The sequence below is a fragment of the Pagrus pagrus genome (assembly GCF_965226575.1).
Source record: "Pagrus pagrus genome assembly, chromosome: 21".
NCBI classification, from domain to species: Eukaryota; Metazoa; Chordata; class Actinopteri; order Spariformes; family Sparidae; genus Pagrus; species Pagrus pagrus.
Window position 1 is genome coordinate 7,848,723 of NC_140208.1, and position 17,591 is coordinate 7,866,313.

Here is a 17,591-nt window from a genome sequence, read left to right on the forward strand (position 1 = left end):
CTTATGTATTTTTATGGAACCGGTCAATTTAAAGTTTTTAATGGCTTTTTTAGGATTTGATTAGTATTTTGGCTGTGACTGTACTAAAAGAAATTGCACTTGAAGACCTAAGAGTGATATGTGTAGATAGATAGATAGATAGATAGATGTGGTATCAATCTAATACAGATCGATTGATCTTTAATCCCTTTACCAGTCCACACGGTGTGAAAATAAACTAACATGACACACTTTTGTATGTTTTTCTGAACATTTTATTGGTTTCAAAAAAAAAAAAAAAAAGCATAAAAATGCATATGCATAAAATAAAAATAATTTCCTTAAACACAATTTCAACGTCAAGGAACTGGACGATTAAAACTGAGGAAAATCCAACCAGGGGACGGGCGGTCACAGTGACACTTCAGCCCCCATCCCTGCTCCCCGTTCTTGGCCAGCGGAGGAGTTGGGGAGAAGCTGCTTTTTAATATACGAGATAAAGCGACAGGAGAGGAGAGGAGGGGGCGAGGAGCGGGAGGGAGAGCGTCTATGGAGTCCAACAGTAAAAACACCAACTATGAAAGAAAATTGGGAAACCTAAACATTGGCATCTGCACTAGTAAGAGTGAGAAGATAAACTCGAGTAATAAAATGACTATTCTCTTTATTCACATGACGTTAAATCTAAATCCCTTTTGGTTAGAAATAAACTGAAGTGGCGGTCTTCCTCTCAAAGCACAGCTCTTTCTGAAATAAGGCATCTGAAGGGCTGTCAACTGAAATAATCGCAACAGGAGAGTCACACGTGCATTCAACGACCACATTAAGGGCGCTTTGAACATGGCTGCCATACAACAATATCGTGAGTGTTTCTATGAGGGGCTGCGGGAGGGACAGGGGTCTTTTATTCTGTCGGGACGTTACTCGCCATCTGCTTTTTCTCAATATAACCTTAGGCAAAAACAAGAAGAGGGCAATACTTCAACAGAGATGCAGATGCAGTATAGTGGCAGCACAAACATCACAGGATAAACACCAGGCTAGTCAACGTCGCGTTGTATGCGTGTGTGTGTGTTTTGTGTCTGTGTGTGTGTGTGTTTAAAAGCAGCGGTAAACAGTGATATGTTCTGAAGGCTGTTTAGAGGGGGATCAATAGCAGGAGGGGGAGGGGAGGGAGAGGAAGTGCGGGTCGTGATTGGCCATTTATGTGAAGGTAAGCCCAGCCTCATTGTAGACTTTGAAGACCTTCTCGATGGCGTTGACGTAGGCGGCCGTCCGAAGGTCCAGACCCAGGTTGTACTTGCTCGCCGTGCGCATGATTTGCTACAAAGGAAGAAGAGAACACGTTATACGAGATTTACCGGCTCACGGATGTTTGCACCAGTCAAGTTGTTGTTCCTGAGCTGTGGTGCTGAATAACAAATGGAACGTAGCAGTGAAGTTGACCTTTGACCTTTGGGTCATAAAATGTCATCACTTTATCATTTCATCCTGTCATGAATTGTTGAGAAATGGCTGAAACAACTTAGATGGTTAAATAGCACTACACTACAATTCATTCCAATGAGTGTTGTTACAGTGAGACATCTACGCTAACATTGTGTTTCATCTCAGTTTACTATGCTATATAATATGGTGCATGCTCAGTAAAACACGTTGGACTGTGCACTGTGATCACTTACCCTGGCTGATCTCTCCATGGTGTAGGCCAACCCAGAGTGAACAATATCCTTCTCAGAGGCACCCTGCAACGGAAGATGAACGTTAACCATAAAGTCGATCTCAAGTTAGTTGAGAGATTTGAGTTAGTTTGGTAGCATATAACAGACGGGTGGGTTGGAAGGGTATTAAGGCTATTAACTGGAGGCATTATGTACCAGTCAAGACCTGAAAGGCATCACACCTGCAGAAGTATCAGTAGAGAACAATTTGTTCATGTTTGAGCAGCACGATGTGTTTGTCTGGGTCAGCAGACGTTACTCACCGCAACTCTGGCCTGGAAGTCAGCGGTAGGAACAACAGGGATGGGTCCTCCCTGTTTGCCAAACTTCCTCTCTAAACTCTCCTGCACAGACACTAGAAAAGCAAACAGGGAAAAAGAAGAAATTAAAGAGACATCAGAACCCACACTGTGTCTGCATCTTTAACAAACGTCTGTGATAACACACTGGTTGTTCATCTAGTTGATCTAGTTTTACAACTTGACATTCGGTGAACTGTGGTAGTACTATTTTCTGATTGGCTGTATGTGAACAACACAGAGTATAAATGAAGAGGTGGTCTGAAGGAGATCCTCTCTCTTTGACAGACTTCACATCAACAGACACCAGTTGACACTGAATTTGCTCAGCAACATCACCGACGCTGCCTCAACCGACGGATCTGGTAAGAATGAACAATTATCTAGATTTTTTCGATTTACCACAGTCACTTAAAAAAAATAAAAATCTTGCATTAAAAAATACATTAGTAGCCTTTTTGGTGATGTATAACAGGAGAGAAAGAAAAATTAAGGAACTTATTATACTGGCAAAACTTTTTTTTTCCCCTCACCATTTCTCAAGTCATAAACACAGGAGTGAAAACTATTTAGATCAGGAAAAAAAAACAAAACAAAAAACACCTTTCTTCACTTGTCCCTCAGGGCTTTCGTAGATTCAGAGCTTTGGTGTTTAAGAATACTACTTTGTGAATTTGAGCAATATATGATGGGTAGGCTAAACTTTATAACTTCCACATCTGATGTGAATCCTGATCTGAGGTTTGTCTTGTGGCTTCAGGAAACAGCTGTAGGACCAGAGTATCCACCAACACCAGCCTAGTAACCCGTGGCAACACAACACCAAGAGAAGTACAAGGTATAACACCACAGCCAATCTGACTACTATATGTGTTGTACCATTTAATGGTAACATTTTATTTTACAAAAACTAATGGTTTTGTCTGTTTTATTACAGATGGCTACTCTTATTGAAAATAGAAAGAAGAACGACAAAAAAGTGAGAAATAATAAAGACAAACTCTTTTATAACAGGCGCAAAGGGAGGAAATTTAACCTCATTTTTGGTAGCATAATGGTTGGAGAATGGATAAGTGAAATGATGGAAAAATACCCTCAATTTGAGAAAATTCAAGATGACGACCGCATCAGACTGAAGTCTAATAATGGTACCATATCTATTTATCCTTTTGTAAAGGTTCTGGTACATGGCAATATGAAAAGGGAGTTTGAGATGGAGTTTGACGCGATGAAAGACGGGGTCAGGGTTCGCAATTTAGAAGAAACGCTGGCAGCAGTGAACTTGGTTGACAATGACACTCCTCCCACCCAAGCCAACCGTGTCTGATGAATAAGAACAGAAATGACAGAAAGACACAAAATGGATCACAGAATAAACTATCAGTACTTTTCCCTACCATTTACTTTCATTATTAGGATTTAGATTTTAGATTTGTTTCTGATTTCCAATAAATTTGTCATGTACTGCGCTGAGTAAAATGTCTGGTTCTGGTGTTTATGTATTGTTTTAGAATTGTGTATCAAAAGGTAACAATGTAACATCAAATGTAAAGGAAAAGTTATGATATCTTGTATCTTCCTGCTGTGTCTTATGGCTCTAGTACACTCCAGTCTGTCTGGATGTTATGGAGAACGTAAGGAGCTGTCTTGTACTCACTGAGCAGGTGGTAGTTTGAGTCTCTCTCATATTTGAAGGTCAGTCTTCCATAGCTGACATGGTTGAGATTCTTCAGCCACTCGAAATAAGACACTGTCACACCGCCAGCGTTCAGGTACATGTCCTGCAGGATGAAACACAAACTCAGACATCTGCCTGTTTGGAAAAGTCTCGACTCAACTGTGTGTGTAATTACTTTGATTAATTTCCTCTGTATTGCAAAAACTGTGTGTAAGACTTGCTTTGGGAAGAAAGGAATTATTCTTCTGTAAAATATAGACGATGGAATAAACTTTAAACAAAATGATTTTGTGATTAATTATTTTGACATGAAAAACAGGTTCAAAGCTGAGAGAAGTTTGAATAAACTTAAGTCAACAGTTTTATTTTATTCTGCTTATTGTTTGGGTTCCACCTTTGGGTTCCCATTTAAAGTTTGAAGAAACATCCTCAGGTATTATTTAAGAGGAGTGTCACACCAAACACAACACTCATAAGGAGATGGGTGTGGTTTGATCAGATTTGATTGACAGGGATGGAACCAAAGTAAACACCCTCACAAAGTGTCACATTTTGAATAAAATGCTGCTAAATCCTGATTGGTGCTCATCAGGCAGTGATGGAAGACATATTCAGATCCTGTAGTTAGATAGTACTAATACTTCGCTATAAAAATACTCCACTACAAGTAATAGCCCTGCATTCAAAACCTTACTCAAGTAAAAGTAAGTATAATCGGCAAACTATCTACCTCTATATACCTCGTCGTTGATTCACTATTATATCTGAAGTTTCTGGATTCAATTCAATGCTGTAGATGCTTATGGTTCATACTTAATATACTGCTGGGTAGTTTAATCTGCTGCAATGTATTTTATTCTATTGCATCATATATTTCTGTAGAGCTGTTGTGCTGTGAGAACCACATTTCTATAAAAAGTTTTCTTTAGCTCAGAAAACAGCCTGTTTTCAGCTTTGTGACATTTATTGTTTATTTAGTTATTTAACTTAAGAAGATAATTTTCTCAACACATAGAGGAAAACTTCCTTTCTTCTTCTTCCTTCAGTTTATCACAAACATCCAAAATCAACACATTTGGACATGCATGTTTTCACTGCATGGGAAGGGCATGAAAAACTGTAATCCTAAAAGTAACTAAAGCTGTTAGACAAATAAAGTAAAATATCTGCCTCTGTGATGTACCGAGCAGAAGTATTAAGTTGTACAAAATGAAAATACTCAAGTACATGTAGAGTACTTGTTACATTTCACCCTACATGTTATTGTAGACCCAGTTTATTATGTAACAGACTTTTTATACCATATGTGCAGTACTGGGTACTTGGCCTGAATAACGTTGAAGACCCTGTTCTAGAGACTTCTAGAAACCTGTTTTTGCATTCAAGAAACAAGTTTATTCAATATGAATTTGGAATTATTTCTTAGGCTCCAGCTTCATTTCCAAATGTAAAAGGTTTTCATTGTTTGAATCCAAATGCTACAATATCTTCTAGTTTGCATTTCTGAGTGTGTGAAGGTGTGTGCTTACAGGAATAACCATGACGTTGTTCTCCAGGAAGATCTTGTCAGCATCTGGGGTGGTGGGCCCGTTGGCACCCTCAGCAATGATCTGGAAGAGACAAAAAAACACTTAACATGACTGCGAACAAGTTGCCCCGTCCTTAATCATGTGAATAAACGTGAACACAAAGCACAGCACTGTGGGTCAGTCAAAGTGTGTGTTTACCTTGGCCTTGATCCTGGAGGCATTGTTACGTGTGAGCTGCTTCTCTCCGGCAGCAGGGATCAGGATGTGACAGTCGGCTTCCAAAATGTTCCCCTCGTAGGGTTTGGCTCCCGGGAAGCCAACAATGGTGCCGTTGTTCTGCAGAAAGTGCAGACGGACACACGAATGATGATGTGTGAATGATGAGTGATATATGTGAGTGAGAATGAATCAGTAGGATAAAAAATAAGTAAGATAATAGAGAGGAGACTGAAGTGAGTGGAAGGAAGGTGTGCTGGTACCAGCTTGTAGTCCTCCAGCTGTTTGGGGTCGATGCCATCTGGGTTGTAGATGGCTCCATCGATCTCACCGATGCCCACACACTTGGCCCCAAACCTGTGCAGGTACCTCATGGAATGGAGACCCACATTACCAAAGCCCTGTGAAAAGTGACGGCATTGTAATTAACACCACGGTCCAACACCACAATGAAATTCACTTATAAAATCATTAAACAATATCAAAAGTAAACATTTTAAATTGCTACACTCTGCTTCACTCAACTATGAACTGTGATTCAACTCCATGTAACTACGTACTCTGGTGCCACCATGTGGCCGGTTTAGGTTATAACATCATATATCAAATGTACAGTATCATAGCAGTCTAGGGATCAAACAATTGTCAGATCTGATAGTCTGCATTTTATTGTTGGAATCAATGGGGTTTTTTATCCAACAGCTTGTAAAATAAATCAATTTTAAAATGTGTCACTTTGGCCCTGATACTTAACTAAAAATAAAAAAATAAATAAAAATATAAGCATTAAAATCTACTTTCCAGAATAATACATATTATATTGCTGGATTCTATGTATTGATGCATTCATCACAATAATGTAGCTGGTGAAGGTGGAGAATTAATTTATATATTGCTGGGTATCTTAATCTATAATATATAATAGTTGTTTATTAAAGTTAAGCTATATTTTGTATTAATAATCTGAGTGTGCAAAGTAACTAGTAACTAAAGTTATCAAATAAACATTTGGAGTAAAAACTACAATATTTGCCACTGAAATGTAGTGGAGTGGAAGTAACAGAAAATGGAAAATACTCCAAAACTGTAATTACACTACCATTTTCACTACAAAATTGTTTATCCGTCTCCTTGATTACCAATAATCTGTATCAGCCCTGAGAAAATTATATTGGTCAATCCCTCAAACAGGCACAGATGGACACAAGGGAATCTCAACCACAATTACGTAAGATCACAGGAGATCATGTCATATACAGTATTGTCATATCACACGTCCCTAGCTCGGATTAAACAGAACTGCAGAATAATGAGGATTCATTCGGCTGACTTTTTATCCAAATGAAAAATACGATAGTGGAGTAAAAACATGCCCTTGTTTTGATCTTATACGATACTAGAGATCAGCTCTCTCCTCACGCACTAATAAATCTCTAAGAAAATCTAATCTCACCACAACATAATCCTCAAACACATTCACACACACACACACTCACAGAAGGATTAGCTTTTTGAACATCCACGTCATGATTCAGCTGTAGTCACCGCTTCTTCACAACCTCAATGACACCCTCACCCAAATAACCCCGTCCACACAAACGTCATCCCCTTCCAACATAATCATTTCTCTGCTGTTGCTTCTTTGAAAATCTCTGTTTAGCAGGGACAAGATATTTGCTGGTTTGTAAAGAAACAAGTAAGAGCAGATAATCCGCTGCCTTCCTGACAGAGACACGTCTGTTGAGTGAAATGCATCTAACATACAGGGTCGTCTGAAGAATACCATATCATACTGTTGTCATTAACACCTGGTAATTATAGAAAGCATTCTAGGAAAGCAGCGGAGGCCAGTGCCAAGGGGTTCCCTACCCATGTGTCAGTCTGTGTGTGTGCAGATGACACGTGCAGAGCGACAAACAGAAGTGAAACTGCTAAGGAGAGTAAACTGCTGACATCTCTCATATAGAAACATTATGTAGTGAAATGTCATCACAAAGTGCTGTACGCTGCACTTCTGTACACAGAGGTATCTGAACAGTCAGCCCAGACAGCATCAGCACAAAAAGGGAATGTATCATTGAGGATTTCGTGTCAGTGAGTATTTCTCATGAACCCAGACGGGAATCTCCGTCAGTTCACTGCTGTCTGCTTGGTATGAGGAGATCAGGGCCAGGCGAAAACAGATGGCGCTGCTCTGATTGAGCTCTAAGACCTCATTGTGAATTCAAATGAAAACTTTAAAATCCTGTGAGCAAGAATCTGCAGCACGTTTAGGATCTCATCTGTCCTCTTGAGTAAAATCTTTCTACTATGATCAAACCATGCATGTGTGAGTGTGTGTGAGCGTACCTGGATAATGAAGGTCTTGTCCTGGAAGCCTGGTGTCAGGCCCACCATGCTCATGTAGGACGCCTCGTTAATGAAGTTCTCGATGCCGTGGAAGACTCCGCGACCAGTAGCTGAGATGCGACCGTGGATACCTCCCTGGCTGATAGGCTTTCCTGTCACACACGCGTGGGCATTGATATCCTGCACACACATACAGGGAGGATCAGAACATAGACCGTAGAAAATTATGTACATAGCATTAGATGCCCACAGGTTGCCAACGAAGAAGAGATTTTGAAGCTTAAATTTGTGTCTGCCACTGAAGAAAATCATTGTGAGAGAAGGCAACAACCTTCATGGCTGATCAATAAAGGAAAAACAAATAACACAAGACTTTATTTCTCCAGTGGACATCAAACTGCCACCAAGATGCGAGCATTGAGAACAAAACTTCTTAAAAGTTATTTTTCAATCAAAAATCTGCTACTTTTTCAATGGAGTTCAACACAGTTTGATATTTTTGGGAACCAGCATCTAGTGGCCATTAGTTGTATTGCACATCTGCTTTCTGCATTAGCTTTAGCTCTCAGTCATGGCGTTAACTGCATGACATACACAGTGCCACGGACATCAGTATTCACTACCCATAACTTTCTGCCCTCAGATACCCAGAGCAGGAATGTGTCGCCTACTCCAAAGCTCTGCTGGGGGTATCTGGGACAGAGGACACATGGCTACTGTAGGTAAGGTGAGAGGAGGATAAAGGGGAGAGCAGAAGGGGAAACTGAGTAGCTTGGAGAAAGTTAAAAATCAATAAAAACACTAAATGCAGAAAAAAAGCTAAATTCATCCACCACAATGGATGTTGTTAGTAGTCACTGACATTTTAATGACACAGGTAGGGAGTGCTTGGTGTATTTTGATTCTGCGTGGACACAATGTGTCACAATACCTTCTATGTGATCATGAGCCAATTAAATTACAGCCAAACACTCTCTGACACTTTGACTCTACACCTGTCTGACACCGATTCCACGTGGGAAGAAGTGAGACAGAAAATAGATCTGGCTACATAAAAACAAGTATTTTATTCCCAGCTGAACGTGTCTGAGTGGCAGCCATAAAAAAAAAAAGATGATAAAATTCTATTGTATGCGAAGGAGAGACATTCAGCAGCTCACTTTGGTCTTCTTTGGTCTTATAACAATACTATTATGCAGTAATGCCACAAATTTTAGAGAAGTTGGGACCATATTGGACTACTTTCATGTTGCACAGAAGCAGATAAATAAAAGTTAAAGCTGTAACATTTAAATATCTAACAAAAACAATGCAAATATACAAGTGTTTACAATACTAATTATATGACTAAAACGATAAGTCGACCGAAAGAAAAATAATTGCCAAATGTTCTGATTATCATAATTGTTTTGGTTGTTTTTCAACCTAAAAACTGTGAAAAGTGCTTTGCATTTTTGCTGGAAAACTAATTTCATCAATTATCAAAATTTAGATCTAACTTCCCTCAAAGTGTCCAGTGTACAGTACATCAGCTAATCATTAGAGGTCATATTATTCCCCTTCACACTTTCCCTCGACCTCAAGATGGTTAAATCAAGGTCGATAAGAGTGTTTGACTATCAAAAATTCTAACAACTATTTGCACCATGACAGCGGTAATATACACATGCTTAAACACACGAGTAAATATTTCCCATCTTTAGTCAAATATACCCTGTTTGCTAGGTTCTGATACAGAATGCTTGTAACACAAACACTCACAGGCCTCAGTGTGTAAAGCAGCTTTTGAGAGGGGAGGAATGACTCACTGGTCGGCTGGGAAGGGAGTGGCAGGAAACCACTGCACATGGTTTACATGTGACTCATTCCTTGCTTTTAATTTGGCCTATTTTAGAATTTGTATCAAAAACCAGCCAAGTCGTATCGGTTGGTCTCGTAGGTCTGAGAACTCACAGTGTGTGCGATGGTGTTTGCATATGTGTCGGCGATCCAGGACATTTCCCTCTCTCCTGTGCTCATGTCTGGGGCCGGGACGTCGATGCCAGGTCCTGGTCAGGAAAGAAGGGTGGAAGAGGGAGGAAGGGAGGATTAATACAAGAAGTACAAACTTGAATTTTCTCATAGTGTAATAGCACAAACCAGGTTTCGGTTTGGACAACTAGGTAGATTTACTGATCCAAAACATTTGAATGAACATTGTGTCACCTGCAGAATTTGGTTGACAGAGGAAATGTGAGTGCCAGGCTTTGTGTCCTTGTGTCATATATATATATACATACACATACACACATACATGTGTCCTCAAGGGCCTCATACTCTAGACGGTCCAAAAACAGAAGCAGGCATGCAGAGAGGTAGGTGGCAGGGGATGGGACTACTAATAGCTTAACCGCCAGGAACGGCTGTATCGCGTTGCCTGTGACGCAAAGAAACCAGTACATTTTCGAAAATAAAACACCTGATTGTATATAACATCCAAAGAGTCAAAAAAGAAGCCATTTAACTAACACGACTATTGCTGTCTGGGCAGCCGTTCCTGTGTAAGTCTCTTTGCCATGTTTGAACTCAACACATTATTAGCATGAACATGCATACAGACGGGGGTAAACAAACTGGCTGTATAGGGGATGATAACCTGCTGAACCAGTGGTCATGTTAATGTGTGGCCTCGCTCAACATAAGTAACTCTACTATCAGAACTGTTTTTCAGGAAACTAATAGTTAAATAAATGACAGCGGTGAGATTGCTCACAAATGTGCTTTCTCCACTTGTTAATACCAGGTCCATGTCTAATTTCTATCTCAACCCTCCTGCTTCTTTTTCACCGCAGTTATTTGTCTGCCTTTGCAGTTGACACAGGCACACCCTGAGCTACCCCAACCTGAATAAACAGCCCAAGAGGACAGGAAACGTTTCTCTGGGTGGAAACATTCACCTCTCACCACCAGAATGTAACTCAGTCAAGTAATGCCAAGAACACTGTCAGGCACCACATACCACGCAGTGTGTCATATGAATACCTGAAGTAAAAACTTTGCAGCTAGAAATTTAATCAACGTTTAAATTCACACAAAGACTCACCGATAAAACCCTTCTTGGCCAGCTCAATAGTGAATCTCCTGGTAATCTTCTCCAGCTCATTATCCTGCAAAAGACAAGACATGTCGTTGTTTGGTCACAGTGTAATACACATTCAAGGAAGGAAGCCACTAAATAAGAGATGGGAAACAAAAAAGACACTATTTAGAAAGATGCTTCTAGTATTTCAACAAAACTGAGGTTTTGTTTGGAGGTTCCCTTCCAGTGAACTCAGCCACTGAGCTTCATGTCTGTTTATTTCACAGTACCCATCAACAGACTGACTTAAATCCCCATCTGTAATCCAATTAAAGGCAGTGAAGGCACTGTTAGTTCATTGATTACTAACTAAAAAATGTTCATAACATCTAGTCCTCAAGCCTTTAAACTAAACTTATAACCAAAACAACACAGACATTTGAGGACCTGCTTCAACAGGCAGCTCCTGTTCTCTCTCTTTTCCCACCTCTATCTTTTACTTTCTTTAGCCCCTTACACACGTAGTCTATCCCTGAAATGTGCAGACACATTTCCTGCATGGGGTTGTCTGTGGATGGGAGGCAGGGATCAATATTCACAGAAATGTGTGAAAGAGGCTTTTGGTTATTCTGTCCTCTCATTAATCAAGAAGTCCAAAATGAAAGGATAAGGTCCAAGTGCCCAGCCTGTAGCATTCTAGTGTTATTGAATCATCCTGTGTGTTTGGATACAGGAAAGAGAGAGAGAGAAACGCAGGAAAACTGATATCCCTCCAGTAACTCCAAGTCCAAGGAATGTTAAGTGTTCAGCTAAGGCTCTGTTGCTTTCCTATCAGTATCTCAGCACACAGTTAAACATGTCTGTGCATCTCTATGTGTGCATGCGAGTGTAGGGGGAGGGAGGGGAATAGTATTAGAAGGCTTACAGAGTAATTCCTGGGGTTGATCTTGACTCCAGCTTTGGCTCCACCAAATGGCACATCTGGAGGAGAATAATACAACTTAATAACCACAGAAACATTCATACCCAGTGTGGAATCAGTGAAAGAGGAGCAAAACAAAAGCTGGATATCTATTCTCGGGCACTGTGGCAATGCAGTCTAAAGCAGCGGCGTGCTAGCTTTTGAACTAAATTTGAACTAAATAACGGTGGATAAATGACAAGAACCTGGTAAGACAAACAGTATTAATATGACGATGAAGGGGATAATCAGCAGGAGGCTTTGTGGAAGGCTAAGACTAATACTTACCAACGACGGCACACTTGTAGGTCATCAGAGAGGCCAAGGCTTTGACTTCATCCACAGACACATCTGTACTGTAACGGATACCTGATGGACGCACACACACACACACATACATACATACAGGGAGCAGTTTACAACATGGCCACCATACAAAGAAAAATAAATATTAGTCATAGTCTCTACTATGTTCAAATAGAGCACATACAATCATAACAAATATTAATGTGGGCTGTATTTTGAACGCTTGAACTATTGGCGACTTTGTACCCTATGATTTCCGATGGTGCTGCTCTGTTTTCTCCGCATCAGTAAGCTTTCAGAAAATGTGCACAAATACGGATTAAATGAACACAGTTTGGACAGAAGAAACAGTCCGTACCCATATCTAACGTTGTAACACATCAATGAGCCTTAGAAGTGCTTGTTTTTGCCAGTAACACGCCAAGTTATTCATCGTTAGCCTTACTTCTTGTTAAAAAGTAAGAGACTTTGTTGTTTGACCAGAAACAGCTGTTGTATTTCTCTGTACAAAACCACCAGACTCCTTTGACAAAAACACTTATTTTACCTCACAGAACGCAGGAGTTGCTGCAAGGCTTGTGCAATATCCCAAATGTTATATCACTGTATTGTCCCACATGAATATCGCGATCAACGATTATCATCATCGTTGAGGTGAGGGCGTGGTCACGTTTTTCTTACAATACATAATTATACTAATTTTATTTTCATTTGTTTTTATGATATGTTGATTAGTAGTATGAATAAATAAAGGATTGACAGGTTGATATGCTGTTCACATCTTTACTACTCCCTCTGCAGCAACACATACGCCACTTATAAATAACTAAATAATATTAAAAAGGAACTTTTAGGTGAGAAATAACATTGTAATAACTTCCTCTCAGGTAAGGAATCACACAGCTGTTAGATACTGCAAAAAATATCGCTAATGACAGCAAATATCGCGATATTCAATAATATCTAATATCAGCCGCAGCTTAGTTGCTGCCTCGATAGGTTAGTTTGTGTTGATGTGTGATTTTAATGTTTTAAAGGATTCGTTCAGCTCCAGCCTAACGTATTAAAACACCTAAGTAACAAAACAAAAAAGGATTACATTGCAGCCCATTTCACTGCTGCCAGCTGGGGCGATCTACTGGACCAATCCCAAAACTTTTGAATCTATTAGTCATTCAGACCACAAAATATGTAACAATATGGCCCATGTTCAACTGGAACATTAGGAAATTGTTAGCCTACACTGAAACTGTCTCCACTAGGTGCATAAGTCAACAGAAACAGAAAAAAGGAAAAGATCAGCAGAGATCGACTGTCAGAGCCTGAACAGTATGTTCTTAACAGTCCCACCATGAACAGGTCAGAGATCACTGATTGCATCTAGCAGTCACGGTAGCGGCAATGGGCGGGTGGAGACCGAACAGACCAATCGCAGACCTTCACTCTGACCCCAGTCATTGCTTCCTCTTGTCTGGGGTTTACTACCGTCGCTACGGTAACATGTGTGGGCCAGCTTGTGTGGGGCGTTACATGAGATCATACAGCTGGGCTGCCCAAGTCACAGTACTCCATCTCACTGGCACATTGTGTGTGTGTGAGACTGTCCGGCAGCACCAAATATAGCTCACCCAGAGTTAGCTTACACAGAGAAACCCAAGGGCAAACAGCACAAAGAGGAGACGGCAGATTGCTTTATGGCGACAAAAGCACTGTTCGTCTATGTTCATGTGTTTGACTGCGAGCTAAAACCCACCCACTATGATGTCATCTTTACAATTTGTGCCCACCTACTTCCATTTGCATTAATGTAGTCAGAGCAAAAGATCAAACCTCTCAAAACAAAGTGCTATCTTTCAGAGCTGCTGTGGTTCTTCCCCCCATTCTTCATTTCTATTCATCCAAAGATCAACAGAGGACAATCTTGAGTTCACTGATCAAATTAAACGGGGAAAAAAACAAGCCTGGCTTCCTACCCCTCCCCCATCCAACCATCCATTTTTCCACCCAACAACCAGCTCTCCACAGCAACAAGACCAAAACATATCTGTAAACACATTCCTCTAAAATGGAGGGCAGATTTTTGAGACATAAACTGAGCCCACGCTAAAATTCAGCAGGTCAGTGTAATTTGTACAGTCGGGCCCAAAGGCCGACACGATGGAGCGTTCTGCTTCAGAGCCTCTCGGGTCTAAGGCAACTCAAAAACACACATTTGAAGACACGTTTTTTTTTTTAGATTTGGCTTTTTTCTTTAGTGAAACAGGAGTTTTTAAGCTTTTTTAAAGTGTCGTATTTCAATTAAGCACACAATTATTCATGCCATTAGTGGCTGCAATAATGTTGGTGACATTTAATCGTTTAGTTTTTTCCTCAAGGAGTGTCAAAAGTTGTTGAAAAGAAATTTTCGAGAAAGACTGATTGACTTTTAGTGGTGGTAACTTCTCCCAAACAATTAGGGTTGTAGTGGTACGTGGTTTCAAAAGGTACACCATTGTATGAAAATTGACGGTTATTGTGCCGTGTACATTTGCTTATTTAAAATATTGAATTCTACTATATTAGTATTATTAAAAATATGTAGATTTTCAATTTAATATTAAGTTTCAGTGTTTGTTCAACCAAAATTCCTGACCATTCTTTGAAGGGGCATTATAACTGATAACAATGATAATAATAAATACAGTGATAGCATGAATATGTGATATATCCTGAGACGGTTATTATAGCATGATAATCTCATACCGTTGCAACCCTACAAATCATAAATTGGACCTTTGCAACGTTGACAAACTGCTGCACTTTTGGTTTCCATGTGACATGTAACATGCAACATTACCATGAAAGGTCCCACAGATTTATTCCACTTCTGCACAGAAAAGGAGAAGGATGTTGGCAATTTTGCAGACTAAACAAACTTTGAGTGGCTGGTATTATTGAAAACTTTCCACAAACTCTCTTCCACAAACACACACACCAAACTGAGTTAAGACTCTCACTCAGAAGTCAGTAGAGAGCAGTGTAATCCAGCCCCCGGCTGTCACTATGTAGCTCTGGGGGTGTATGAGCACTGCATGCACACACAAAAACAGCCTTTGCACTTTGTAGTCTGATCTGAACACAGTCAAGGGTCTATGCACTATATTAATGATTAAACCCCTTGAAAATAACTGCTCTTAATCCTATCCCACTCCTATTATCCAAGACTTTGACCTGAAGGACCTAGCAGACTTATTTAACAGGACACTACGATGGAAAATATGCCTTTTAAGTTATCATTGAATTAATGCAGGATCAGTTCAGGTAGTGACCGTAGTTTAACACAGATTCCTATTATGTACGAGATATTTCAACTCAGCAGCACCTGGCAGGCTGAGTCCAAATGAGGAGTTTTATCCAATTTCTATTTTCCACCTATTTTGTGCCAAAAACTAAGACTTGCTTTGATTTGTGTGGCCTGCCCTTGTGATTACCAAATAGCTGCACCTTGGATCTGGATTAGACTTTAAGAAAAAGACTGTTACTGCAAGGCTGGGTTTTGAGCTTTGGATCGAAGTGATGCTCTGCTCTCCTCAGGCTTTCATGAGATGTACAGAGGCAATGCCGCTCTGATAGCTGATAACTGCCTCGCCAGATTCTCTGGAGATTCAGTAATAGGTGCGCTGATCCATTACTGTTAAGTAGTTTGGGGGAGAAATCTGGAATATCTGGGCGCCAAAAATAAAGGAGAGTTGACTCATCTATTCTTTTAAATGAATTCATGTATATACAGCACAGTGCCCATGCACCATGTACATGTCTTCAGCAGAAATATGCCTCCCCAGAATAGGTCTACATTCCCAACACCAAGCTGATACAGCAGAGGGGTTTCATAGTGTTAATAGAAGGTCAACGTCCACTCCACACCATTCAAATGTGCCCTTTGACTGGCTGGCTGACTGAATGGTATGTCTCTTTCTACTGAGAATACCTCCTCTCTTCACGGCGCCCTCCCACACCTGTCACGCTGCTGACAAATAGGAGTGCCTGGAAACGCAACCACCCCCTCCCCAGCTCTTACGCCTCCCGTCTTCCTATACATCATATCCTTCCATTCACATATTACCCAGAGTGCAGTGCAGCGTTAACCCATAATGCCTCTGCTTTGAACCTTGAACTTTGAACCAAAGAGCATATGTCACTGTCACGACCTGCCTATGCATTGCACAAAAACAGTTTAAACAGTGATTGGTATCTATAGAATGGTGTGCATTATGCCTGAGCTTGCCTGTGCTGTGTGAATGAATCATCTGACAGAAGACGGTGCAAGCAGTAGGTCTTCAATAGTCAAGCATGTGTTTTGTGCAGCAAAGGCCTGACATGCTCAATGACACAACACCTGATGCTTTCAGAGCTGCCCTCTCCAGCACATCAAACACATTAGATGAAGAGTGGACCAGTGGACCATCCAGTTTTCATCAAACCACTGAATTATGGACTGGCAAAATGTTTTGTTTTTTTAAAACATTTAAGATTGACGACTAGAGCTCAACACTGTCCACACAAAAAATGGGGGCTGCTTCAGTTTAAAGGCTAGCTTCCTGATAGCCTGCAAGCTAACAGACTACAGTAACATTACAGCCACAGGTGAGCAGGAAGGTCACTGTATACTGCACAAAAAGACTCATGTGACCAGTTGTGACAAACAGGAAACAAACAAGACGAATAAGCATCCGTTATAGAAACATGGGTGTAGTTAACTGCACGGTGAGCTAAAGATGAAGCCGTTAACCTTTAAGCTGTGTGTAACGGTGCAGTAACGTTAACAGCTGCTGACAGCGGCTGCCTTATGTTTTGTGCTCTTAACTAGCTAGCTAATGTTACTGGCTGCTAACCAATGCTAAGTAGCTGGCTAAAGCTAGCTGGCATAGGGGCCAGAAGGAGAGGCTTGGCTGAGTTCTTACCCCCTTTGCAGGGTGTTCTGTGCTGGCTGTGCTGGGCGCGGTACCCCTCAATCACCTCCCACTCTCCGTTATCCCTCTTGATGGGGAAAGACACGCTCAGGACGTGATTACAGGGCTTGATGATGCGCAGGATGCCCCGCACACGGTGCCTCTTCTGCTCGGGGCTCTCCCTGGTCCTCAGATCCTCCACCAGCTTGTCCTCCACGATGGTGGCGCCGCGGTCGAAGAAGCCCTCGACCATCTTGAAGAAGTTCGGGTCGTCGGGCTTGTCCGCCGCGTCGGCATAGTGACGGACCCGCATCAGGGACGAGGACGCCGGGAGAGCGGAGTCCACGCACCCCGAGGCCAGGGCACTGCCCGCGGAGCGGCTCAGCAGCTCCCCGAAATACCGATACATGACTAAAACTAGCTAACCGTGTAAACGAAGTAATAAAAAGGCAACTAAACAACAAGGACAATGGGGGTGACGACAGGAGAAGGGGGGTAGAATGAACGACACAGCAGCTCCTCACCGTGTCCCGTCCTCTGGCCGAGTGGGGAATGACATGCTGTGTC

At 41.1% G+C, this 17,591-nt stretch overlaps 1 protein-coding gene and 1 long non-coding RNA gene across 2 annotated transcripts; one reads left to right on the forward strand and one right to left on the reverse strand.

Annotated features, from left to right (window-relative positions):
- Nucleotides 1–241: 241 nt before the first annotated feature.
- Nucleotides 242–17,570, reverse strand: glud1b (glutamate dehydrogenase 1b). The gene is made up of 13 exons (XM_084342381.1): nt 17,037–17,570; nt 12,079–12,159; nt 11,755–11,810; nt 10,854–10,917; nt 9,725–9,819; nt 7,772–7,951; nt 5,686–5,823; nt 5,405–5,542; nt 5,207–5,287; nt 3,657–3,780; nt 1,964–2,055; nt 1,662–1,724; nt 242–1,302 (listed from the first exon to the last, which is right to left on the reverse strand). Exons 1-13 carry the CDS (start codon nt 17,431–17,433, stop codon nt 1,183–1,185), a joined length of 1,629 nt encoding a protein of 542 aa, XP_084198507.1. The 5' UTR covers nt 17,434–17,570; the 3' UTR covers nt 242–1,182.
- LOC311250585 lies at nt 2,068–3,648 on the forward strand. Its single transcript, XR_014621298.1, has 3 exons — nt 2,068–2,364; nt 2,760–2,837; nt 2,937–3,648. It is a non-coding gene; the product is annotated as an uncharacterized lncRNA (long non-coding RNA).
- Nucleotides 17,571–17,591: the final 21 nt, after the last annotated feature.